Source organism: Protopterus annectens, chromosome 3.part1 (assembly GCF_019279795.1).
Source record: "Protopterus annectens isolate FY-2018-M chromosome 3.part1, PAN1.0, whole genome shotgun sequence".
NCBI lineage: Eukaryota > Metazoa > Chordata > Ceratodontiformes > Protopteridae > Protopterus > Protopterus annectens.
Genome location: NC_056732.1, coordinates 391,779,594 through 391,805,948, shown reverse-complemented (window position 1 = coordinate 391,805,948; position 26,355 = coordinate 391,779,594). Strand labels below are relative to the sequence as shown.

The 26,355-nt window shown below is 41.0% G+C and overlaps 1 protein-coding gene across 1 annotated transcript in view; it reads right to left on the bottom strand.

Moving 5' to 3' along the window:
* Positions 1–26,355, bottom strand: part of GARS1 (glycyl-tRNA synthetase 1) — a 508,631-nt gene that overhangs the window by 77,635 nt on the left and 404,641 nt on the right. Inside the window, exon 14 of the mRNA XM_044066863.1 lies at positions 10,662–10,771. Coding sequence (XP_043922798.1) covers positions 10,662–10,771 — 110 coding nt within the window. The remainder of the gene's footprint in view (positions 1–10,661; positions 10,772–26,355) is intronic.

Here is a 26,355-nt window from a genome sequence, read left to right as displayed (position 1 = left end):
TCTTTCTCAGTGACCATGGCCTGAAGGCCCTCTGCTACAGAAGTGACCATAAAAGGTGCGGGGGACTCAGAACCAGACTACCCCAGTTGTGAAGTCATGCAAGGCCAAGTGTGAAACAGACTGATATTAGGCACTGGGAAGACTGAGAACTGCCAAAGATCACATGCAAGGCAGACAGAACGTGTCATGGGAATAGGGCAGCTTCAGACCCAAGTCCCTAATGATGCAATCTTTCATGCATGAAGGCAGCTCCCCAAGACATCAAGAACCATTTGACATCCAGGTCATGTGAAGCAGGTACCAGAGCAGGATGGTTCAACTGACCCTCCTCAAAGAGGGTCTAAATGGCCCAGGACAGAACTTTCCACGCCACAGTACCCTGATTACTGGCAAGAGGACTCAAAGGGCTGATCCCTACCAGCTAATAATCTAAAGACAGTGTAGCACTAGAACATCAGAATGCTTTCCTAGGGTACCAAGGGTGGACCTCCATGTGTCCAGCTCGGTCTCAAGGTCTCACTATCTAATGTCAAGCTCACCACCTGAAAGGTTTAGGAGGGATGTCTAGACATCAGACTTCTCTTGGAGAGGTTCAGGCTGGACCTCACCTCTGACTCCTTGCCATACTGGTGGTGCTATAAAATATACTCGGGGTTGTGATAAGGACCACCCTCCCACCAGTCTCCATACAAAGTGTCTGACTTTGTCACTTTAGCAAAGAGGGAAATAGCAGCTTTTCCTTCCCACCTTGTCTAGTAACGGACAAGAATCTCTAACACTTGTGCCATGTACTGTTCAGTGTTGTTCTTGTTGGTCCTGGAAGAGCAAAGCCCCAGCCACAAGCCTCTGACACCAATGGAGTACAGCCATGACTGGCAAGATGGCTAGCATCACGTTACTCTGGAGAACCAGACTTACTGAACCTAACAAGACACCATCAACTTGAACATTATGAATGCAAAGAAAAGTCCAGAATACAGCACTATGTAATGAAAATGGTGCCCAACCAGAGCACACCAAAGGAATCTCTTGCACTGACCACAAAGATTTGACAGAAGACAGTCCTCATGTCCACTGACACCATCCATGCACCTTACTTCAGCATGAACATGGGACCTTGTAGAGACACCACTGAGAACATGACATACAAGAATCACATAAAAACATCACCGAAGAGCAGAATAGGGACCGGCAGGGAAGAGACAAGTGCAGAACCCAAGGCCACAATCCAAAGGATTCCAATAAGCAGACAATCTCTGCTAACCATCTAAGTAGAGAGTCTCAGTCCTGCACAAAGTGATCAGTACAGAAAGACTAATTAGAGTGCAACTCTTGCTAAGTGAAGCCCTAGAAACTCTAAAATCACTTAGGAACTTTGCTCTGGAATGACAACCTTCATCTGAAGGAGCTTTATGCTCTTTGCCAGATCAAAAATTCGCAAAAAAGGCAGCATTCCAGCTGAGAGAGATCTATGCAATACCTAACTGACCAACCATGCTATTTCATCTAATGGACACTATGTGCAGCTTGGTTGTCTTTCTAGTTCTGTGGTCTTTACGTCACACCAGGGTGAGAAGGCCGTCTGATTCGTAATATCACACAATCATATTTACTATACAGAATCATTCCAAAAGATTTTTTTTGTTTGTTATGGCAAATAAATTTAATTACAGTTTAAGAAACATGTTTTTATGCTTTTTTGATTAAGACATCATTCAGTTAATTTGTTTTTCCAGTTAATTTTAGTGGCTTTTTGGATAGGGATGTACTTGGTGTAGTGGCTTTAGGGATTTTTGTAGACATTTTGCCAGCCACCATGCCTACTCACCATTTAGCCCCCACCTCTAGCTCATTCGTTCTCTATCTTGATTGAAACAAATATTTGTGGTATGGTCATCTTTCAGGCAGCCATAAAAAAGTTCTTCCAGGTTAGAGCTTAACCATTCCTCACTGTGGCTAAAATGAAAGTATAAATATTCCCCACTGTGGCTAAAATTAAAGAACACCCCTCCCAGGGGTGTGTGCATTCTTGCCCATGAGCACTGCCATGCAAATGACTTTGGCATGCCAAACATGACCATAGACTCTAGTTCGACATGTAAAACTGTCTCTTAAAGCAGGTGTCAGTGTGGGCATAATAACCCCCCGCCCCCGAATTATGAGCTGGTGCTGGCTGCTCACACCCATTTTCCTTCTCCAGGCTACCCCCAACACCAAAGTCACTAATCACTCTCAGGTTGTCTGGGCGACAGTTAAGGTTTCATCCTTCTATACCACAGAACTAGGCCTGTAGTTTTAGGTCACAAACTATGGCTGCAGTTCAATTTCTCGTTTAATTAGGACCATGGTCTGTTGATGATGAGGAGGAGAAAGAATTTTCAGTGTAGGTAGTCTTTACCCTTTCTCTGTAGTTGTCTCCATGGAATATTTAAGTAAGAGGGGTGTGGATGGCACAACTTTTGAAGTCAGGCTATTAGCCTACACAAAAAAAAAAAGAGTTTCAATGACATTCTTAATTTTTTTTTTCAATAACAGAAACTTTTTGTACTGTTTTTTGGTTGAGATTCAATGGTTTGTCCATCAATCCTAGGACACGAATCCCATCTCACAACCTGTGGACTTGATCCTTGTATTTCCAAGGCTGGTTACTCTCTGCCTGGAGGTAGTCTGACAATCTATTTAATGGACTGTGGAATTCCTTATTGAGAAATAGGATTTTTCCATCTGTTAAGCATTGGTTACTCCAGTCCTTAATCTTTGGATAATAATTTCCTAAACAATTACCTCCCTGTACTGAACTTCACCATTCTAGGCAAGGTGAAAAAAAGCTACTGTTTATGGCATCAAGACTCTTGGCAATTTGGATTTCGCACTCACCAGAACAATCTACTATCTTGATAAGGGCAGCCTTAATATCTTATGATTACTACAGAAACACTTTTTCTTGGTCATCCATAAATCCTGCAGTGTCATGATCTCTTCACAACTTTTGTTTTCTTGCCTCTTTCAAATTATTTTCTAATATAAAACCTACTTGATTTCTTTAGTGCTTTACCACGTCCATTAAATGTTTTTATTTACTCCTGCTCTATTCCAACAACCTTCATGATTTGAAAAATCTGCTCCAATTCTTCATCCCTCTATATCTTTCAAACTGCCTGAAAATATTTTACAGTTGTCATGGCATTAGTTGTTATATATGTAAACCTCTTCTCCCCTATCTTCTGCTCTGCCACATTTACAACTTCTTTTAATTCCCCTACATCAAGTTTTTAATTTTTGTTTCTTAACATTAGTTAAACTTTGTTTCATACAATGTTTCTATCTTTCATACAATGTTTACTATTACATATGGTTTTATTTTCACAAATTCTTCCCTTTCCTTAATATCTGTATATGCATATATCAACATAATTCATTCAGGAATACCTTTAATTTTAATATCAGCCACAGATATGTCCCTTTTTAACAAAAATTCTAATGTTATATAATCTTGTTTACATAAAACTGTTACAACTTGCATATCTTTCCACCTACAAATTCTACTCATTTTTCTCCTTCATAAGTTTTCAAACTGTTTTTCTCTCTTTTTTTAACAAATCTTACATCTACTAAAACAGATTCCTTCAGTTTCTGACATCACACAATTAACATCATTAATCTTCTTACATCAACTAAACTATTTACATCAAGGGACACTGGATTTAAACTATCAGTTTCCTTTTTTCTCTCTTTCGTTTAAAGTTTTTTCTATAATCTTTCTTTCTATTCCACCCCTCTTTTCCCAAAATAATCTCTTCCTTTAACTTGCTGTACCTTATGCTACCTCCTTCATCATTCTCTTTACATCTCAAAACACCATATTTATTTATTTTTTTGTAACAAGCGTGGACCCCTTTTGTACTTCATCTGCTCTTTATAGTGCTTCCTTCCCTGTGCCATATACACATTTCAGCTTCATTTTCACTTTCATTTTGCTCCTCTTCTAATAAATTTCCTTATTTTACATTTCCATATTTTTCCTCACAAACCATTCAAAATGGACTTTTTACATTTATAACATTCAGCAACACAATCGTTTGCATTATATCCTTTTCCTCCACATTGCAAAACCTTCTCTTATTATGCTGTCCAATAAAATGTCCTCCACAAAAATGTTTTTGGTTGCCCCCACTATCCAATACCTCCCACTCCCACAATGCCAGACATTGCCAATATTAATGGAACTAGGGATATGTTGAATATTGACATTTTCCATTTTTAGATTCAAAACACATTCCTAGCCCCCCTCCCCCAGAGTCCATACCCCTACCTCTACTGTCTTTAATTTTGACAGATTCATGCACATGTTGGCATGCAGTCTTCAAATAAACTTCTAAAATTTCCTTTTCAACATCAATCCTAAATTGCACACTTCCTTCTTTACATCCATGTCTTGTGCAGCATAAACAGTTACTACCATATCCTCTACCTTCACATCCTTTCAAAACGTTTTCATCCATTCCCAGAAATAATATTCCAGTAAAACAAGCCATCTCACATATGGTGTCCTTTATCCCTAAAGGCACAGTTATTAAATTTTCCCATATATCATAACCTTCTCTCTCAAATTTTTTTCCCTGTATTCTAACCATATATTTATTTTTTTGGTTTCGTACTGTGTATTATCCCAACCCCATTTCCTCCTCACTCATCCTCTTCCTCCTCCCTTGTTCTCACTGCTATACTTGCATATGTTCTATTCACTCTTGGTTCTTATTTTGCTCTCTTTTTTTCTACTTCTTGAACGCTCATCTTCCCCCATTCATCAATTTCTTGAATTCTATCCATAATTTTGTCCAAAAGACCTTATTCCCTTCGCCAGCTCCCTTTGCTGCAACATTTCTTGTAGTACTCCATCCTGCAACCCCCCCCTACCCAGACGGTTGCAATTTCAATTTCTTCTCCCTGTACAAGACTCTCAGTCAACAAGCAAGCTTTGCTGGAACAAAATTTACTAATCTACAAAGCTTCTGATTACACCGCCTTCCTTCTCACCCTTTGGATTATGTAACCTCCTCCATAGAGTCACTCACACTACTCTTCCAGACACCACTTCTTGAGGAACAGGAGACCTGCCTAACCATGAGTAGGGGTTGCTTACATCTTTCACATTACTTTACTTACATTAGTACAAATATTCACATTATTTACACTACTAAATTTCTCATCATAAGCGCTATTCACATTACATATCCATCTTCACTTTCTTCTTTCACTTAACATATTTGATATTTCAAAATTAGATTAACCCAAGGTAACAGTAATACAATTTTCACATTAAAGAGATCCCCCTTTATTTTCTTCAACTAATCTTCTGTATTTTAAGGATTCCACATCTTCTTTTCCACAACATCCATACAACTACAAAGAAAATCATACCCCACCTTTCAATTTCACGTTTGCTTTCCTTTCAAAAACGTCATCTCCATATGTATTTTTAACTACATTCCACTTGGATTAATTTAAAAAAAATGCCCAAATTGTTATCAATTATATAGTTTAGGAAAAAATGTTCCACAGTTTCATCTATATTTACATTTCCCTCTTCCAACACTATTTCATATTACTTTTACAAGCAGCTTACTGAACAAGAAATAGTTTCCTTTATTTCCATGTATGCATTAAATAACAATCCTCCATTACATTTAATATCACACTTCCTGTTTTCAATAGCCTTATTTTACTTGCATACTCGTTCATTCCTCTCTATTTTTTCTTTTTTGCTCTCCTTACTCTATATTGTCTTATATGTTGTATTCTACCCTGTCCCCACCATACTTCTTCTCCATTTCATGAACTGTTTTAATTATCCAGAACAAATGCACAGACACCAGAAATACAAAGGATTTTTCAAATGTAACCCTTTCTCACAGGATAATCTTGAACCCAATTTTTTGAAATCCACTGTTTTTTTTTATTACTCAGAAACATATACATTATATATATATATATATATATATATATATATATATATATATATATATATATATTTATTAATTTTCCTAATACATAAATATTTAACATATATACTTTTAAAAAGTAAAACATTTCCACCATGTAGTCAGCTTCCTTATTTCCATTTATTCTTTCCATTCTATTACCTATTCTTATACCTAGTATATGTATTTTTCTAACATATTTCATTTGTTTTTCTTACTTTGCTGAATCCTTTACTTTTAGCTCTGTTTAAGTGCAATCCAACATTTAATATCTCAATTCTTACTAATACCTCATTCATCTATACCTTATTTCTTGCAATTATAACCAAATCATTTACATATAAAAACATTTTGCTACTTTATTCACACTATAAAAATCCCCTGGTGCATTTCAACTCATACTCACATATTTGCTTTACAGCATTCATTACCAAAACAAACAGGCACATGCTTAGGGGCAACCTTGTGTTACTCTCCTTTCTAGCAATAAACAAAAAACAAAAAACTGAGAAAATAGTAACAATCCAGAAGGCAAAATTCGCAAGAAACACACTTTTTAAAACACCTTTAAAACTTTATTCCCTAAGCGCTTTCAGCTAGAAAATACCAGCCTTCTTCAGACATTCAAAAAATCATACGACAAACTCTTTTACAGCCCAACCCAACCACTTAAGACATAGCATTTTAAAGCAACAACATATTAAAATAAAATACTTTTAACAATGCATTTTTAAAAACATTTATATAGTTTATATATAACTATCTATCAAAGGTTTTTAAATTTAACTCACAAGAGATGGACACTACATAATTTAACCCTGGATAAGGGTTTGTGTATGACAGACATGGCTGTGAGCTAATGGAACTGTTGGTCCGTTATAATTCTAAAGAAACAGATGCGTTGTATTTAACAAATAAAACCATGGATGAAACTATTATTCAAGATAATGCTTTTCAGCAATTTAAAGTGTAGTATGACAGAATTTTTTCTGAAATAGACAATATGAGTAAAGCCCTAAACCAATGGAAAAACTGCAAATTGGAAAAGGACAGACTTGATTACTTAAATGATAAGGCATACCCTAGTCCACCCAAAGGGCAACAAAGGACTGTTTCTTTCTCCGACAATGAGAATATCGACCATGGAGATGAAAATGGCCTGGGGTGCGACGGTCGGAATGAATCCGGAACAAGAGGATGAATTACAACTACAGGTCTGTGAATTATCCACTGAACCAACAGATGAGGATGTCCCATTCCTTGAACAGGAACCAGAGGTATTGGTAGGTGACTTATGTGCATCTAATTCTTTGAACTGTACTGGGGATTTTAGCGTATACAATTTTAGTAGTTATAATTCAGGCCCATGCAGACTTGTTCAGTAAAGACCTCACATTTATACCTATGAGAAGAGCTGATGTGTCTAAAACTTTAATAGACTTGAAATTATTTGTGAGAAAGCTCAACTTGTCTGTTTATTTTATTAACAGTTATTCAGTACCAACAAGTTTACGCATCTCCAGTACCTTGAACCCTGACCTGCATATTATGTTACAAACCTTTGAGGATGCATGTGAACTGGATCCGAAACATTTGCTTGAAAACAACACCCTTCCGGTTTCCTTTAACTTAACATCTGTGCAATGTAATTTAATGGCGGATATTAAAAAAATCAGGCAGGTTTCGATTTATGCAGCCTGATAAAGGCGGGGGTATCATTATCATGGACCAGGTGGACTATAACCAACACATGCTCCAACTGTTATACGAGGACTCTTATGCTGAGGCATCCCTGAATGAAATCAATATTTCATACAATAGAGTAGATTGTTTTTTATATGATATGTTAACCCAGGGTCAGCTGACTGTGGAGCACTATAATTATGTTTGTAATACAGCTCCTAAGTTGGCCACAATTTTTGGTGTGCCAAAATGACATAAGGACTTATATAATATAAACCCCCCCTCGACCCATTGCTGATGGTACTTCCTCAAATATGTACTATATAGCAAAACGTATTGCTGAACAACTAAAGCATTACTTGGTTCCTATTAAACATCCTTGCTGGGATTCTTGGGATTTTTTGGTGAAATGTAAAGACTTACAACAATTCAGAGAAGGATATTTTCTGACAATTGATATAAAAGACTTATTTACTTGCATCCCCCATATTATTGGGATAGAATGTTTTACTGAATAGTTTACTATGTACATGTTGAACAGGATAAGATAAATATAATTTCCCAATTGCTTGAAATGGTTTTACATAACTTTTTGTATTATGATGGACAGCATTTTAAACAATTAACAGGTGTGGCCATGGGCTAACCTTGTGGGCCATTATATGCAAATGTGGTTATGTTAGTATGGGAATTACGTTATTTAACAGTGACTTTTTCAAGTATGTTAGGATATATGTTTGTTTTAGATGATTTGTTTATTGCTTGGGATGGTCCTGTTGATTTAATACCAGATTTTGTACAATTTTTAAATACTACAACTGAGTTTTTGAAGTTTACATACTAGTTAGGTGTGAACTCTATATCTTACTTAGATGTAGAATTAACTAGAATGGAGGCTGGTTTAAAAGCTTGTGTTGTTAGGAAAAAAACATATTCAAAAAAATACTTGCACTGTCAAAAAAGCTGTTATACAGGGACAGATGGTACGGGCCACCAGAATGGTAACTGATATGCTTGATTTCTTAAATGAATTGCACTTTATAGGTAACATGTTTGTGAACAGGGGGTACCCGGTGCAAATGGTAAACAATATAAAATTTGAGATCATTAAGAAGAGACCATCAGGCCAGTACGTTCCCTTATTACAAAACCATTATGCCATTGGAGAAGCTTATGGAGAAGTTTCTTCTACAAATGGTATTCAAAATTAAACTATAGGAATAATGGCATCAGGTAATAGGGTGACACCTTTTTCACAATGAGAAAGTGGTGTGCAACAAGCAAAATATGCATTTATTTCTACATTTAATGCCCATAGTAAACATATAATGGATATCACGAATAAAAATTGGGCATTTATTAGAACAGATAAACAGCTAATGGAAAAAAATTGGTAATTTTCCTGATTTTGTATTTAGACACGATAGCAACCTTAAAAGACTGGTGTGACGGTTTATCCCTTTTACATATGCAATCAGTGCAGGAAATGGAATGTGTTCAGAATGCAAGTTTATTTTGGAATGTAACCAGGTGCACTTGGCTAAGTGTATTATAGTTTCTGGTTGTTTCTCTTGCCAAACAACAGGAGTGGTTTATGCTGCAAAATGCAGCTCTTGTCCTGCATATTATGTGGGAAAGACTGAGCAAAAATTTAAATGGGTGTATGAACACATTTATGATATGCATACACATAGAGAGACCAGTGCTTTAGTAAAACACAAAGGAATTTCTAAGTCATAGCTTTAAATTTGTTATACTGGAACAGCTGCAAAAAAAAAAAACCCTGGGGGGGACCATGGGGTATTTTTTTAGAACATAAGAGAGTTGTGGTGGATTTTACACTTGAATGCATCTACTTATCCAGGGTTAAATGATGTAGTTTCCATCTCTTGAGAGTTAAAATAAACCCATCTGGCTACCTGATAGCCATTGAAAGGGTAAATAAATACTGCAGCATTTGAATAATCCACCTGAAAGAACCGGAAAAGGTACAGGCCTGGAAAACTCAAACTATTTCAAGAAAACTTCAATAAACCATCACCACATTCTGTTTCTTACAGGTTATTATGAAGTGATATCTGTCTGGTCTGCAAGGCAATGCATGATCTGGGTCTATTTAAAATACTATGCCTGGAGTGTACTGCTGGGGTACAGAGTACCAGATAAGATAAACTAATACTAAAAGCAAATATTAATAAGAGAAGCAAAAAAATAACTACATTACAGAATACTTTCCAAGATTATTGAATATGTCTTCCCTTAATACTGCCAAATACATACAAAGGAAAAAAATACCAACATGGGTTTACAGCGGTCAAGCTTCCTCAAGACTAACAGGTTATAAAGCCTGAAGACAGAACCTATGGACCCACATCTTAGAAGGATGGCAAGCTTACCTGAGGATAGTTTCACCCACAAACATGAACAACCATCATTCCCACTACCCATTAAATGCCTACTCTGAGTGCGCTGGGACATACGCAGGGGAAATAGTAAGCCTAAAAGAAAAACAATCCCTCTTCCTTGCTGTCTGCAGTCATGCCAAGGTTCAACTCTCACACAGTAAATGAGAACCAAAGAGGCATAACTACAGCATTTGCTCAGATCGTCAACAGGCACGAGGAAGCAAAAACTAGCAAAAATATACAGAAAAGCAGGCTTCTGGCTGCTTTATCCTGTCCCTAACAGCATTGTGGGATTGTTCTTAAATCGATACTGCTAGACAGCAAAAAGTAGTGTTTTTGTCCAAAACCACAGCATCACGTCTAATATTCTTATAGCTGGCACTCTGTACCTAGGAATTAATTCAATGCATTCAAAGGGCTAGAAGGGAGTTTCCTAACAAGTACTGAAATTAAGAAAACAGTTTGCCAAGAGAATATGAGCTCTGTGTATTATGGGTGCTTCATGAGCCTAGTCAAAGTAGATAATGGTGATATCTTTAATAACAAAATCTTTCACAGCCCATGAAATGTTAAAAGAAAGGAAGTTGCTTACAGTTCTTTGTTCATCCCCCTCTCTGATGCGGAATGTGTGCTCAAAAACAGTATACATTATTCGACCAATACCAAAGGATGGTTCAATAACATTTGGAATAATTTCTTCAACTAGAAGAAAGAAAATTCATCAAATTAGGTAAAATGCAAACAAAAGAGCAACATAAAGACACTTCAGGTAAAACTTGGAAAAACATAACACTTGGGATCAGTTTCTTCTGACTTCTACGCACATACTCAGATGTTATAGTATATAAAGCTTAATAAGTTGATGCTTTTCTCATTAAAAGTTCCTTTATAATGTACCTGCTTCTGTACTTAATGCTCTTATGAAGCCATTAATCATCTAGTGTGACACTGTAGTCTGCCTTAGAAGGAAAACTGTGATATTTATGGGGTAGTGAAGATTCCTTCAAGCCCTAGCCTGTCAAATATGCCCACCCAGTTGGTGCTCAAGGAGTGACAGTCTGTGAGAATGTCACTTGCTTCCATGGGTGATATAACCCATATGCAGCACTCCCCCATAAAAATTAAAAACAGAATTATTCATCATGTTTCAAATCTCTGTTCAGGATCCCCTATAGAATGTATGAGTTGCAAATAACACCCCCCGCTGTGGAAAAAGGCATGTGTCACTCCATCATTCTTCTCCCTCCCCTGCCAATTCCTCCAGCACCTAGGCTGCTGCTGAAATATAAGACCACTTGCATCGTCATGGTTCCCTGCCTCCAAACTAAAAAAGCAGAACAATGCTGGATGAACAGGTTCCCCCATTACATATTTTACAATATTGTATTTAAAGATCTAATCAGTCACAGTACTTACAAACATATTTTCACAGATATTTGAGCAGAAAGCATACACACAGAATGGAGGTATCAAATATGAAAAAAAAATTCAAACCAGGATGAGCCATACAGATGAGGGGATTAAAGATATACACAGAACACTACAGGTTCTATTTGCTCACACTACAGTGCAGCATAAAAGGGATACTGCATTCCTATGTTTGCCATCCTTCAGACAAGACGTTAAATTGAAGCCCCTTCTGCCTGACTTTGTAGTAGTTCTGGTGGATATAAAAGATCTCATTGACACATATTGAAAATAGTAGGGTTCCTTTACCTATATACAAAAATAACACTTATTTACATATTTACAAATACTTACAAAATGTACAAATATATAGATATACAAACCTGTTTACACAATCACACTAAATTTTCATCCCCTTTTTCTCATAACCATCTGATTTTACTTAACATTGTTGCTAAAATCCATTTACCATTAAACTATTTCATTTATTCTTTCATTCCATATAACCCATATAACATAGGTTCATACTAGGCTATCTGCTCTGGGGCAATTATAAGCCTAGCCCGATTCTGTATAGCTTATCTACTCTTACATGTCTATCCTTATAATACCACCCATATTTAATCACATCCATGGTTATTTTATCCACTTTTTATATTTGCGAAAAATCTTCTTTACATAGTTTCACCCATAACTTTGTTTTACTGTTTTACATTACAAAAACACATGTTCTGCAGTTTCTTCTTCTTGGCAATGTAAATATATTCCATCACTTTTCTTCTTATGTGGCATATTTCCTTTTACTGGCAATTTATCTATTAACAGTCTCCACAAAAATATTGACATTCTACTTTCTGATTACACTATTTGCTTCTTATTTTTATAGCTTTTTTTTCAACTGTTAAGATTTTCCTATGGTTTTACATAGTGTTTTATCATTACATTCTTACACCATATTTTCCTATCTTTTGCTATGTTTTTCTACATCATCAATTTTTATTTTCCACAAAAATATTTTTCTAGGTAACATTTTATTTCTTTTATATACTATTTCTTTTTTACTCTTTTACCATACCCCAAATTTATCATACTTGTATTTCTACAATTCTACTACTAATCTTTCATATTTTATCCACTTTAGCACTTTGTACAAATTTAATAAAGCAACATATACCACTGGGTTAATTAAACATCCTTCTTTATTTATATAACAAAACATGTACAGGCTAGTATATACTTACAGGTAAGAACATCATCCACATTTTGTCATTTTTCAATTTTAACCAGTGGCACTGACTTTAGTTCCAAAACATTCAACAACAGATTTCAAGTTGCTTCCACATTTGTACATGATAGAAGGTTTGTCACCCACCTTTTCCAAAATAATCCTATCCTCCCTCAGAATGCCCCAGGTTTTATCCAGTACTGTCTTAACAGTAACACTGTCAGCATTATATGGTGTTATCAATGCACAAGTAAAAATTAGGTGGGTCTGTGTTAGAATCAATAGGAAATATAAAAGACTGGTTGGTGTTACTGCCCCCATTGGTTTCTGAAATTAACAGGTTCAAAAAAAAGGGTTTCTTGGTTGGGTGGGGAGTCGCAGTGTTTTAAAATGGGGACAAAAAAGTTTTTCATGTTTATTTCTAACTTCATACATCAAGTAGTTGACAAAACTAGAAATTTCTAGCAACAAAAATGCTTTTAATGAGCTCACATTCATCTAAACAAATCTTCAAATTTGGACACCATACGTGCCTCTCTAAGGAATTACCCCTTCACGACACCACGTTTTTGGTGGTGGGGTGAGAGCTAGAAAATGTTTTTGAAAAGGTGGGGTTGTGGTAAATTTGGGACTCTTATCTGCAATTCTCGGTGTCTTTAATAAGCAGAATGTCCCAATAAGCAATACTGACACAGTTTGTTTCATACGTAAATCTCAGAAAATGTGTGGTCTGGTTGCTGTAGTTCAAGAATTTCAGAAAATCTGCCATATCGCCCTTCCAAACCAAAAATATTTCATCCAAATAATGAGTGCATAAAGTACAAAAATGCATAAAGTCAGACTTGAAAAGAAATAAAATGTTATATATCATAACTTGGCATCTGTGTGGTCTATCTTCATTCCTCCTCACAACAGAGACTTGGATCCGACCTTTAGATCAGTCTTGGCCACATTCTCCAGACTTGGATCAGATTATCGAGCTCCTTCCTCTTACCCATAATGCACTACATCCACCCAAGCACCTCAGGTCAAATTTGCTGATTCCATACATTCACACCCAGACACCAAAGGAATGGCAGATCAGGCTCAGACATGGGACCTATGCGTTCCATCATGTTCCATGATCCTCTAGAAGAAATAGGCAGGGGGATGTGTGGTTGTGAAAGTGAGGAGGAATGAAGATGGGCAACACATATGTCAAGTTAGACATCATTTTAATCCAATATTGTCTTCTTCACTCCTGGGCGGTCATGGTGTTGCAGCGGTTAGCGTTGCTGCCTCACAGCAAGAGGTTCTCCGGTTCGATTCGCAGCTGGGGTGCCTTCTGTGTGAAGTCTGCATGTCCTCCCTGTGGTCACGTGTGTTTCCTCCGGGTGCTCCGGTTTCCTCCCACATCCCAAAGACATGCAGTAGGTGGATTGGACACTCTAAATTGGCCCTAGTTGTGAGTGTGTGCATGTGTGTACCTTCTGTGGAAGGTTGGGCGCCGGGCTGGCAACTCGACACTGTAAAACTCCACTGCCAATCATGAGCAGACAGATGATCCGCTGTAGCGACCCCTAACCGGGAAAAAGCCGGAAGAAGAAGAATTGTCTTCTTCACTCCTCACGATAGGGTCAGAGTCCCCAGATACGCAATTCCTGGGTGGCCCTCATGTAAGGATATGCTAGAGCACCATCGAGTCAAAGGAAGCCCTGCTCCTAGAAACAATATCTAACTTGCAGTGTGCCACAAAGATGCGACTGTTAGACCATGTTGCTGCTGCACAAATATCATCAATGGAAGTTCTACAAGAGAAAGTAGAGGAAGTAGCCATAACTCTGGTGGAATGTGCCCTAGGAGGGTTGAGGTAATTCTAGGCACTTTTGTGAGTAAATGAAAGAAATACAACCCATTATCCATTATGCGAAGGTAATTTTGGAAACCACTGGGGCCTACTTTATTAGCAGAGAAGGCTACAAACAGTTGGTTGGACTTCCTGTGCAGATAGAAATGGAGTAGTCTATGAACGTCAAGATGATATAGAACATACTCCCCTTTATTACAGAAGTTTGGAAAGAACACTGGTAAGTGGATGGACCGACTGATATTGTTTTCCGTGTCTACTTTAGGCATAAAGGAGGGACTGGTATGTAAAGAGCCCCTGTCCTTATGAAAAATTATGTAAGGAGATTTGGAGGATAAGGGTTGTAGTTCAGAAATTCTCTTAGCTGAAGTTATAGCCACCGAAAAGATGGTCTTCCACGACAAAAACTTCATTCACAACTGGCAGCTGGTTCGAGTCAAAGCCTGCAACACGACAGTCAAATCCCAAGGAGGGGAGGGGTCCTTGATGGGAGGCCTCAACAAGAAAATATCTTTCTTTAACGACTTGCATAATCTAAAGGTGGACATGGAATGAGATTGACTTGTGTGAAATTAGAAATAGCAGCTAGTTGAAGCTTGATGGTAAAGAAGCTAGCTCCTTCCTTAGAGTGCTAAGAAAGAGCAGAACATCTGAGACTTTTGCTGAAAAAGGATCAGTATTCCTATTTGTAGCCTAAATGATTAACCTTTTCTACTTACTGGTGTAGACTTTCTTCGTGGAAGCCTTTTGCGAGGCTAGAAGTATTTTACGGACCAGGGAAGTGAGCCTGGACTGTCTTGCTAGGGTTGGAAGTGGAGAAATCAAGTGGTCAGCCTGAGGGTGCGAAGGTTCGGATGCTGCATCCCTGATGGGTGAGAGAGGAGGTCCTGTCTTGGCTCCAGTATCCAAGGAGGATATTTCAGATGAGACCAGAGGAAGGGGAACCAAACCTGTCGAGGCCAGAAGGGGACAATTGGGATGACTGAACTCTTCAGATTGCTTGCGTTCTGAAGGAATTTTGGGATCAGACAGAGGAGGATAAGCAGACAGGAGACCTGGGGGCTAAATGTGGACAAGTGCATCCCTCGGGGACTATCCCTGAGGAGGGATCAGAGCGAAGAACTTGCTACATTTGTTGTTGAGGGGAGAGGCAAAGAGGTCGCAGCAAGATTGACCCCAGCAATTAAAGATCATGGTTGCCACCGACGAATTGAGGGAACCACTCATGCAGAACCAGTACTGATCTGTTGAGTCAGTCTGCCAGATCGTTTTTCCCTGGCATATGTGTTGAGACTAGAAGGCGGTATGAAGATATCTCTCATTCTCACACCCTCATGGCCTCCCTGCACAAGAGGTATGAGTGGGTTCCTCCTTGCTTGATGTACAAGACAAGACATGTCGGTGTGAACTGCAATAGTCCCCCCAGGGCAAGTGTTCTGAAAGGTTTGCAACATTAGGAGAACTGCTCTCATCCCTAGGACACGGATATGCAATCTGGTCTTGATACGGGACCACGTGCCTTGGACCATCTTTCAACTGTAACCCCCCCCCAACACAAACTGGGAGATATCCGTGGTCACTGTGGTTATTGGGGGCAGGGGACTCAAAAACAGTCTGCCTAGAAGGAGACTGCCCCACATAAGCCACCACCTGGTGTGCCATCTGCAGACTGGATAGGGACTGATAGAGAATGGACCTTTGTACTGCCAATGTCCACTGAAGAATCCGTATGAAGAACCTTGCTAGAGGAACAAACAGAATTGCTGTTTACATGGTTCCTAGAACTTGTAAGACTAGCCTTGCTTGGGGGGGGGGGGGGGACTGGTGAGATAACTCCCAGAATTGATTCCTCAATTTTATCACATGGTACATGGGCAGGGAAGCTACTAGATCTCTCATGTTCAGATGTGTTCCTATAAATTCCAGGTTCACCACAGCAACCGGTTGGACTTATTTAGGTTTATAGTGATGCCCAGGGAGTGTGAAAGTTGGATTAAATACTCTCTGCCTTGGATAAACTGATGCTTTGTGGGGGCGGTAAGGAGCCAACAGTCTAGATATGGAAACACCCGGAATCTTTTGAGTCTCATGTGAGCTGCTACCACTGCCATGCATTTGAACACCCAGGGTGTTTTGGTGAGCCCAAAGGGCAGTGCTCTGAACTGGAAATGATTGGCTCCCAGCTGAATGTGCAGGTATCTCCTGGAGTGCCTGTCTATTTTGATGTGATAGTATGCACCCTTGAGATCTATTTAGCACATCCAATTGTCCTTGCACAACAATGGCAGAATGGACTGAATCATAACCATATGGAACCTAGACTTCTTTACATAACCATTTAACTTGCTTAGACCCGGAATGGGTCTCAAGTCCCTTGTCTTTTTCAGCATCTAAAAGAAGCAGGAGTAGGTTCCAAATCCTCTTTGTTCATCTGGGACCTCTTGGATGACTCTCTTTTGCAGCAATTGGTGGATTTCCTGTGTTGCTTGTTCCTTCTGAATGGGTGACATGTCGGGAAGGTTCTTGGAATTTGGAGGAAGAAGGAAAAATGGAATACAGTAGCCTCTGGAAATTATGATTAGCACCCAGGAGTTTTGAAACAAATAGTTCCAGGCTTCTGAGTGCAAAGCAAGTCGACCACAGACTGCCTCTAGAGATGGACAGTAAGGCAGCACTTTAGGAGCACTGACTGAGCTGGTCAGAAAAGGTGTCTCTGAAGCCCTATTTTTGCAGGCCCCCTCTGCCTCTTGGGCAGAGCCTACCATTAAATCGTCCTACTCTGCCTCTAGAGGGGGGTTCCCCGCTTGGGTCTTAGAAAGGACCTGGGATTTATGAAACCACATATTCTTGCCTCTGTGGTGATTCCTGAAGAAGGACCTCTCAGGCATAGAAAATGTGATTCCTACAGCAGAAAAGGACTTCCCGTCTTTTTTGTTACTGGTGAGAGCATCTCTCACCAAATGCCCAAATACTAAAGAACCATCATAGGTGGCCATTCATAAAGGATGCCTAAAAGAGCTCCACAAAATCACATAGCCTCATCCAGGCATGCCTTCTTAGGGAAAGTCCTGAACCAGCCACTTGTGAGGTACCTTCCATTGTATGGGAGATTAACCTCATCAAGGAGTTGGCAATGGAAGACAGAGTGGTCCGCTTGGGAGAAACTTTCTTAAATTCCTCCTCAGGCAAGGACTTTCCAATCACGCCCAATGCTGTATACTCCTTGTTAGGTGGATGGACATTGGCAGTCTCTCTCCCAGTTCATTTTTTGTGGCTGCCGCCACCATGGCATCAACTACAGGACCTTTGCTCCAATGCTTTCTATCTTTTGGAGGTACCAGGAAACTATTGGTGTATTTGGGGATGGGCTCAATGGTGTCTGGTTCCTTCCATGCCCAGCAGTAAACTTAATCAATGAGGTCGTCCAACAGGGAGGGGGTAACCCAGGTCGTAGATGGGCTCTCCCCAAATGCCTCCAAGAGCACCACTTAATCAGAAGGAAGTTGGGCAGACTACCCACCTTTTTGCTTTAAGATTTCCAGAATGACTCCGAAGGAGACATCCTCAGGTGAGGATCAGCAGGATCCTTCCCCATCACTGAAGTCAGTGTCTTCAGTTAAGGATTCCAACTGGGAGTCAACATGCCTCCTTTTGCATGTCTTCTTCTGGGGGTTTTCCTCAGCAGGGTACTCTGGGGAAATGTCGGAAGAAGGGGACCCTCCTGGGCAGGGAGATCCTGGAGGCCGCTCGGGATGGGCTGACTCAGGGCAGGACAAATGGGCTCAAGGCCCCAACCTGACAAGGTACAGGGGTGGATTACTGGACATGTGGTGATGGATCTTCTACTCCAGTGAAAACACTCCCCACTACCTGAAAAGCCAACGGACTGGGAGAAGTCCTCTCCATCTCCCCCAAAGCCATAAGGGGAAAACAGCTAGGACTCGCACCAGAGCTACGGCCTCCAGAAGGGTTTGCACCCGAATTGTCAAGTGCAGAGGTGCCTAAGGGAAGAGATTGCTCCGACAAAGACTTAGCCGATCAAAGTTCCCCGGACCCAGCACTGGCACCTCAGCTCCAAGATTTGCTATGCTCCTACAGAATCAGAACAGGGCTGATCAAGGATAACATCTGCATCAAGGAAGGGAGCTTCCCCTGTACCAAACCCGACACACACAGGAGTCCTGAACCCTGCAACTCCAAAACTGAAGGGCAGGTCGGAGAAAAAGTCCTGATGGTATGGCCTGGGTAGCTCACAGATCTGACAGGGGACAGAGCAGAGACTACCCCATCTGGATCCGAGCCTTAAGGAATCTCCTCATCATCCTGTCCATGTCCACCTTGGACCAGCTTTAAGAGGATCTGAATGAAGATGAGGGGGGCCGGGAGTGCTTGGCTTTAAGTGAGTGAGCAGGGGATTTGCTCAAAGCTCTTGGATCCTGAGCCACTGGATCTGATACCAAAGCTGACAGTGGAGGAGGCGCTAAAGATACAATATCCCCTGGATTCGAGGAAGCTGGAGGATCCAAGGGGGCAGAAGCTTTCTTTGGATCTGAGAGGGGTCAGATCCGAAGTGTTCCCTGACTTGACTTTGGGATCTACACTATCTCTCAGAGAGACAGGGAGAGACCTCTTTTTTCTTCTTTAGTAGAAGATGATGAAGTGGAAGCAGAGGAAGGGGTCTGAGCTTCAGGAGCAGACGATGGAAGAAGACCCCCTCAGAAGCTACTTACTACATCTGTCAGCTAGAGCCTGAGGATTAAACGGCTGAACACTCTGACTTCAAATGGTTTGCACCTAAGCAATACACGCACTCCTTGTGGGCATCCTGAATGGGGATTTTATGCCCACAAGAAGTACAACATTTGAAGCCAGGAGAAAGTTTGTCAGACATGACAACAACCAAAAGCCTGCCAAAAAACAAAGAAGGTCAATAAAAGGCTAAATGGAAAGGTAAGTAACTTTAGACTAGAAACTTAAACTAAGACTAATTTTAATTTTAACATACTTTTAACTATAGCAGCTACATCAACTTTTTTACAGGAAGGATAGGAGAAGAAAACTCAAACACACACAAGATTTAAGAAGAACTACAAAAGGGAGAACTTGCAACCAAACTATCGAAAATTATCTTGACTTTCCTGCGAAAAGTAAGAATCGCTCATGAGCACAGAGATACATGTCCAGATGCTGAAACGGCAAACAAGATCTGAGGTGCTTGGGTGGATATAGTGCATTATAGGCAAGAAGGAAGAGCTCGAGAGTTGCATCCAACTCTGGAGAATGCGGCCGAGCCGGATCGGAGATTCTATCGTGAGGAGGAATGAAAAAGACATCATCAGATCATTTCTTCCCATTCTGCCATCGCAATGTTAGCAAACGGCTGTACCCATAGCCACCCGTCCTTTGCAGAAAATATTCACGCTCAAAGATGAAGTAGTTATCACTTTAAACAATTTCAAGCAGTGTCTCATAGGTATTAACCTTAATCCGAGGTAGACCATGTTCAGATAAATATTCTGTAAACCACGGTACACCTATGTCATGTGGAATGACAGTGTAAAGATTTCTGACGTCTACTGTAACAAAAAACAGTTGTATTCAAGAGAATTAATTTTGCTAAGGAAATCCCAAGAGTCTCTGCAGATGTGTGTTTCTTGAAGTAATAAGTGTTTAAATTTTTTGTCTAGGAGTTTAGCACTGGGGTGGGTAACTTGATTCCCTGGCATCAACAATAGGTCTCATTGGAGGTTCCTAAGTATTCATACAAATTTTTGGAATGCCAAAGATAATGGGAATGATATGGGAAGGAACGTTCAAAAAGTTGAACTTGTGCAAAGCAATACTACTTTCTATGAAAAGTAGATTCAACATGTCCTTGACCTTCTTATAAGTAGTACTGAGTTCATTAAGCGATATAAGAGTCTCCGGCAAGTAAATCACTCATTCTAGTTGCATAGTTGGCTTTTTCCATATCGACTTCTCTCTTCTTCTAACAGGTTTTTAGAATGAACCTTTGACTGACCTTACAAATTCTCCTGGCTATGCTCTGGAAGTAAACAAAAACAAAATCTACTGAAGTCTGAATCTAGGATCTGTATACTGCAAGAACACTGCTTTTTCTTCCTTTCTTTCTTAGGCGCAGACATGCCATAACACGTCTAACCAGGCGTCTGACCCTACTAAACACAAAGTATACATAAACTACAATTAATACAACAAAAAAAAATGTCCCAAAGGGTACTTACCTGCCTGAGCCCTCAGCAGGCCAAATAATGCTATACTACAGACACAAAAAGACAATGCATACTCTACAAACTGCATAAAGAAAGACATAAAATTCTATGGATGCCATGAGGTCTATAAGGAGAAGATGCCTGTCCAAAATGGAGTGTGAAGGGCACATATTTCTGCAAGTCTTGCCTTCTTATGGCAGAAGTCAAACTAGTAAGGACTACTGGAACAGAGAGCTATATGAATGAAAACTAATGCATTACGCAAACTTCTTAAAAGTGTTTACTTTGTGACCGTCAGTTCCTCCCCTCCTCAGAGTAAAGATCAAGACAGCACAGCACAGTAAATTAATCAGAGGTGTTCAAGACCACTACTGCAGTATGATTCACCACATATGGAATTCTACTGCCAATGGAAACAGGACCATCTGGGTCAATTCCCAGAACCTCTGAACGTCTCCAGGTAGGGGACCACCCTCCTCAAATTGTACAGGTATGCTAGAAAAGCCAACAGGTGTGGAGTAGAGATCACTTGGTGAATCACAAAAAGTACAGTTGTGTACACTTGCCATAAATGTAGATGTTCAAATGTATTCACTGTTGCAGTCATCATATTTGGGTTATCTGCCTGCAGGTAGCCCTCAGTCGGCCTGAATACCAGAGTCCTAGAATTTCTGCGTCGGATGCTGTCGCTTCTTCCATGATGTCAGGTCGTCAGGGGTATAAAACATGCAGCCAACGCCATTACATCAGTTTTTCTTGCCCCAGATGTCAGGAGCCCCCACAATAGGAAGCAATTACATGGTGTGGAACACCCCCAGTAGCAAGTAAATACCAATGTTATAAGATATGGCCAAACAAAAATAAATAGGAAGAAGAATGGAGAAGTCAGGGGGCTGGAGGGAGGGTAACCAGGACTGCAACAGTGAATACACTCGAACATCTACATTTATGGTAAGTGTACACAGATGTACTATGTTCTTCGTGTTTCACTGTTGCAGTCATCGCATTTGGGTTGATTCCCAAAGCGGAGGATGGGTGGAGGCAGTCAAGAAGCATTAGGGCTGGCAAGCAGGCCCTGTAAGACTGTTGTGGCAAATCCAGCTCTGAATTTAAAAAAGACAGGTAAGTGGTAATGCTTGGTGAAGGGGTGTACACAGCTCCAGGTTGCAGCTTCCAGGATGTCCCTGGTAGGGACTCCCCTGAGAAATGCTGTAGAGGTTGATGTAGCCCTAGTGGAATGTGCTCCGATCCCCTGTGTGGTAGGTAGAAATGGTTGGCTTTGAAATGGCCTTGCTCTCTGCCCCTGTATCAAAGCTGACTAGCAGCTGGTCAGATTTTCTTAAAGGTTTAGTCCTGTCCAGATAGAACCTAAGCTGCCTGTGCACGTCTAGGGAGGGGAGTGCAGGTCTTTCCCCTTTATTCTGAGGATTAGGGAAAAAGGTTGGCAAATTAATGGATTGGTTTAAAGCCACACTAGATACCACCTTGGGCATAAATAATGGGTTAGTCCTGAGGGAAACTCTGTCCGGATGGAAGATAATGAAGGGTTTCACGGCCATAAGGGTCTGCAATTCAGACACTCTTCTTGCTGAAGTGATGGCTAGAAGTAAAGCCATTTTCCAGGAGAGGAATTTTAACTCTGCTGAAACAGCAGGTTCAGGGGTGGAAACGTGAATTTTTCCAATACAAAGTTAAGGTCCCAGGCTGGAGTGGGAGCTCTCCTGGGGGGTTTTAAATTTTTGGCTCCTCTCAGAAACTGTTTGACCAGGGGATGAGAGAAGAGGGGTGGCTCAGTATTACAATGAGCTGAGATGGCAGAGGCATGAATCTTAATTGAAGAGAAGAATAGGCCTTTGTGGAGCATTTCTGTTAAGTAATCTAGTATATTAGGTAAGCTGGGCACAGTTGTGTCCATTCCCTGAGACTGGCTCCAAGAAAGTATCTTTTCCACTTTTCTGAATAGGATTTTCTAGTACTAGGCCTCTTTGCCTCAAGGATGACATCCAGCACCTGTTTACTGAGGGTTGCTGGTGCTGAGTTCACAGGATGAGCCAGACTGCTAGGTTCAGGGTTTGTAGCGGAGGATGCAAAATCTGGCCCTCCTGCTGGGACAGCAGGGAGGGGGTCTGAGGCAGATGCCATGGTGGCAGTACTGTCAGACTGCGCAAAAGTGGGTACCAGTGCTGACATGGCCAGTCTGGTGCAATAAGGATTGTCCTTGGCTTGTCCTGTTTGATCTTTAGTAGAACCTTTGAGAGGAGGGGTAGAGGGGGAAAGGCATAGATTGAGAGGTTTTCCCATGTAAAGGACAGGGCATCCACTTTCCATGCTTGGCTGTGGGGAGTTCTGGTGTAAAATTTGCTCAATTGATAGTTCTGAGGGGAAGCAAAGAGGTCCACTTCTGGTGCCCCCCACCTGTGGATCAGAAGCTTGAATGATTTGGGTTCGTTTCCACTTGTGTGGGTCCATTAGTTTTCTGGTTAAGTCATCTGTCAGTGAATTTAGTTTGCCTGGCAGGAATTGAGCTTGCAGGTGCACTTGATTGCTCAAGGCTGCATTTCACAGAGCCATGGCTAACCTGCAGAGTGGGTAGGAATGGGTTTCCCCCTGCTTGTTTATGTACCACATAACTGTGGTGATGTCTGTCTTTAGCAATAGTTGCCCTGGAAGAATAAGGCATTTGAAGGCTGTCAGAGCATTCTGTACAGCTAACATTTCTTTTTGATTGATATGCAGGTGCATTTGCTTTGGGCTCCATGTGCCTTGAATGCGTTATCCTGCCATGTGAGCCCGCCCCATACATAGTCTGATGCATCTGTTATTAGGGTTTGGGCGGCAGGGGGTTGAGTGATAAAGGGAGTCCTTTGTTGTGGTAGCAGGCCTCTGCCCACCAAAGGAACTCCGCCTTTAGGCAAGGAATGATAGGAATCATTGTTTCCAGGTCCTGAGAATGTTGACACCAGAGACTTTTTGTACCATAGAAGTTTCCTCATATGCAGTCTTGCATATGGAATTAGTAGAATGCAAGACGCCATGAACCCTAGGGCTTGCAGTATTTTTCCTGCAGATAGCTGGGTTTTGGTGGCCAGTAGATTGAAGTTTTGCTGGAGTGAGGAATGCCATCTGGGAAGTTGTGTTCAAGCTTGCTCCTAGGAATAAAATCTGTTGGCTTGGGTACCAGATGTGATTTCTTTTTGTTGATGGTGTACCCCAGTGAGGTTAGAAGTCCCTTTACAAATGTCTGGTGCTGGAGAAGCAATTCCTGACTGTCCGCCTGAATCAGGCAATCGTCCAAGTATGGGTAAATATGAATTTTTCTCTGCCTGCAATATGCAATGGCTGGAGATAGGCATTTTGTGAATACCCTGGCCACAGTAGATAAGCCAAAGGGAAGTGCAGAGAACTGACAGTGCATAGAGCCTGCTCTAAAACGTAGATATTTCCTGCAAGATTCCCTTATGGGGACGTGCAGATAAGCTTCTTTTAAGTCTAGGGTGACTAGCCAGGAGTCCTTGGCTAGCATAGGAAGAAGCTGTTGGAGAGTAAGCATTTTGAATCTTGGAACCACCAGGAAGGTGCTGAGAATAAACAGATCCAGGATAGGGTGCCAAGAGTTTTCTTTTCTGGGTACCAGAAACAGTCTGGAGTAAAAACCTTGTCCCCTTTGCTCTGCTGGGACAGGTTGAATAGCCTTGATACTGAGAAGAGAAAGTACTGGCTTTTGGGCCTCTGGCCACTGGTTTGGGGGGGGTGGGGTCTGGACATCCGCTTGGGGTTGGCAGTGAGTGGAAGTAGAATCTGTATCCCTGGGATACAATGTTCAAGACCCATCTGTCCTGGGTGATGTACTCCCAGTTTTTTGCATGCAGGGCAAGTTTTCCTCTTAAGGGTGCAAGTACTTGGGTAAGGCTTGGAAGAGTTGGGGATAAGTCACTGCAAGATTTTACCATAGGCTGGTGGCTTACTACTCCCTGTTTTAGAGGTGGGAGCACTCCATTGCTTAGATCTGTGCATACCCTGAGACTGTAATCTTGGCAGTCTGCTGCCCCTGGGTTTGGACTGAGAAGGTCTGGGAGGGATTGGAAAGGACCAGTTTTTGAAGGCCAATGCCTACTGAATCTAGGTGGCTGTACCTGTAGGAAATCTTTAACAGTTCGCATAGATTTAGCTTTTCCTCCATCTTTTTGAGGACGACTTCTGCTTTATTGCCAAACAGGCGTTCTTGGCTTAATGGTGCATCTAGTAATTTTGCTTTGACACGTTCTGGCAAGATTTGTTCCTTAAGCCAAGCATGCCCTCTAAGAACAGACCCAGTGACAGCAGCCCTGCAAGATGCTTCCAAGGCATCAAAACCACATTGCAAAGTATGTTTTCCAACTTGGTTAACAGAATGCATTAACTTTTGTAAATCTTTATGTTCTGCACAATCAGGAATCAACATCATTTTCTGTTTAATTAGCTTCATAATATGCTGATACTTTAACATATGAAACTAGCAATTTAAAGCCCAGATGGCAAGAGCAGCAGAACTGTATATACCTTCTTACCCCATCTGTCTAAAGCCCTAGAGTCCCTGTCTGAAGGGGTAGGGTTTTTGGCTGTTGTAGCCTTAATGCCTTAAGGTCCATGGGGAATGGTCTCTGGATCCACAGTAGGATTCTTAAAGAGAAATTTGTGGGAGTCAGGTACTCTATAGTACCTGTCAGGTTTCCTGGGAGCTGGAGGCAAAGTATCAGGGGTAAGGCTGGATTCCTAGAAAACATCATCTACAATTTCCAGAACAGGAGGGATAGCTAGAGGCCTGTGCTGAGGCAAGTTTAAAAATTCCCAGAGTCTCTTTTTGGACTGTGGGTAGTCCTGGCACTCCCAGTGGAAATGCTCCCTAAGGGTATGCAGGGTTTCACAAAAAGAAAAATCTTCTGGTGGGGAAGCAGAGGGAATGGAATTCTCTGCATCAGAATCCTCACAGGTAGATAAGGGAATGTCCTGGTAACCAGAAGGATCAGAGTCAACAGACTCATGATCTGAAGAATGAGAAGGAAAATCAATTATTGGTCTTTTTGAGGAGGAAGGCTGGCTTCCCCTAATTAAAGTAATAAGATCTTCAGCCATTCTAAGCATGTTTCTGAGGCATGTGGGCCTGAGAATGCGCTTTGGTTGTCGGTTTCCTAGGCGTGGTGCAAACTCTGGGCCTGAGAAATTCTGTACTTTTGGTTTGAAATGAAGTCGTCGGTTTAATATGAAAATCGGAAGGCCTGAATACACCCTCAGAAGCCGGTGCCTGCACAGTGGCTCTGGACCCATCCAAGGTAGAGACATCTGTGGGTTCCATAGTCGAAGAAGCAACTTGTGGCATACCGAACTCCGAATGGGTCTCGGTAGAGGCCTGCAAATCTGTAGAAGCAGGTATCAGGGGCTGCGAAAGCACCTCACTGAGTACCGGCGGACTGGTGACTAGCTTAACAGAAGCGTCGGTGGCAGTTTTGGACCTATGCAGTCTGTCTTTATCCTTACATTTTTTCAGAAGATCAGTAGTCGATGGCTTATCGAAGCCATTTTCGAAATGACGCTAGAT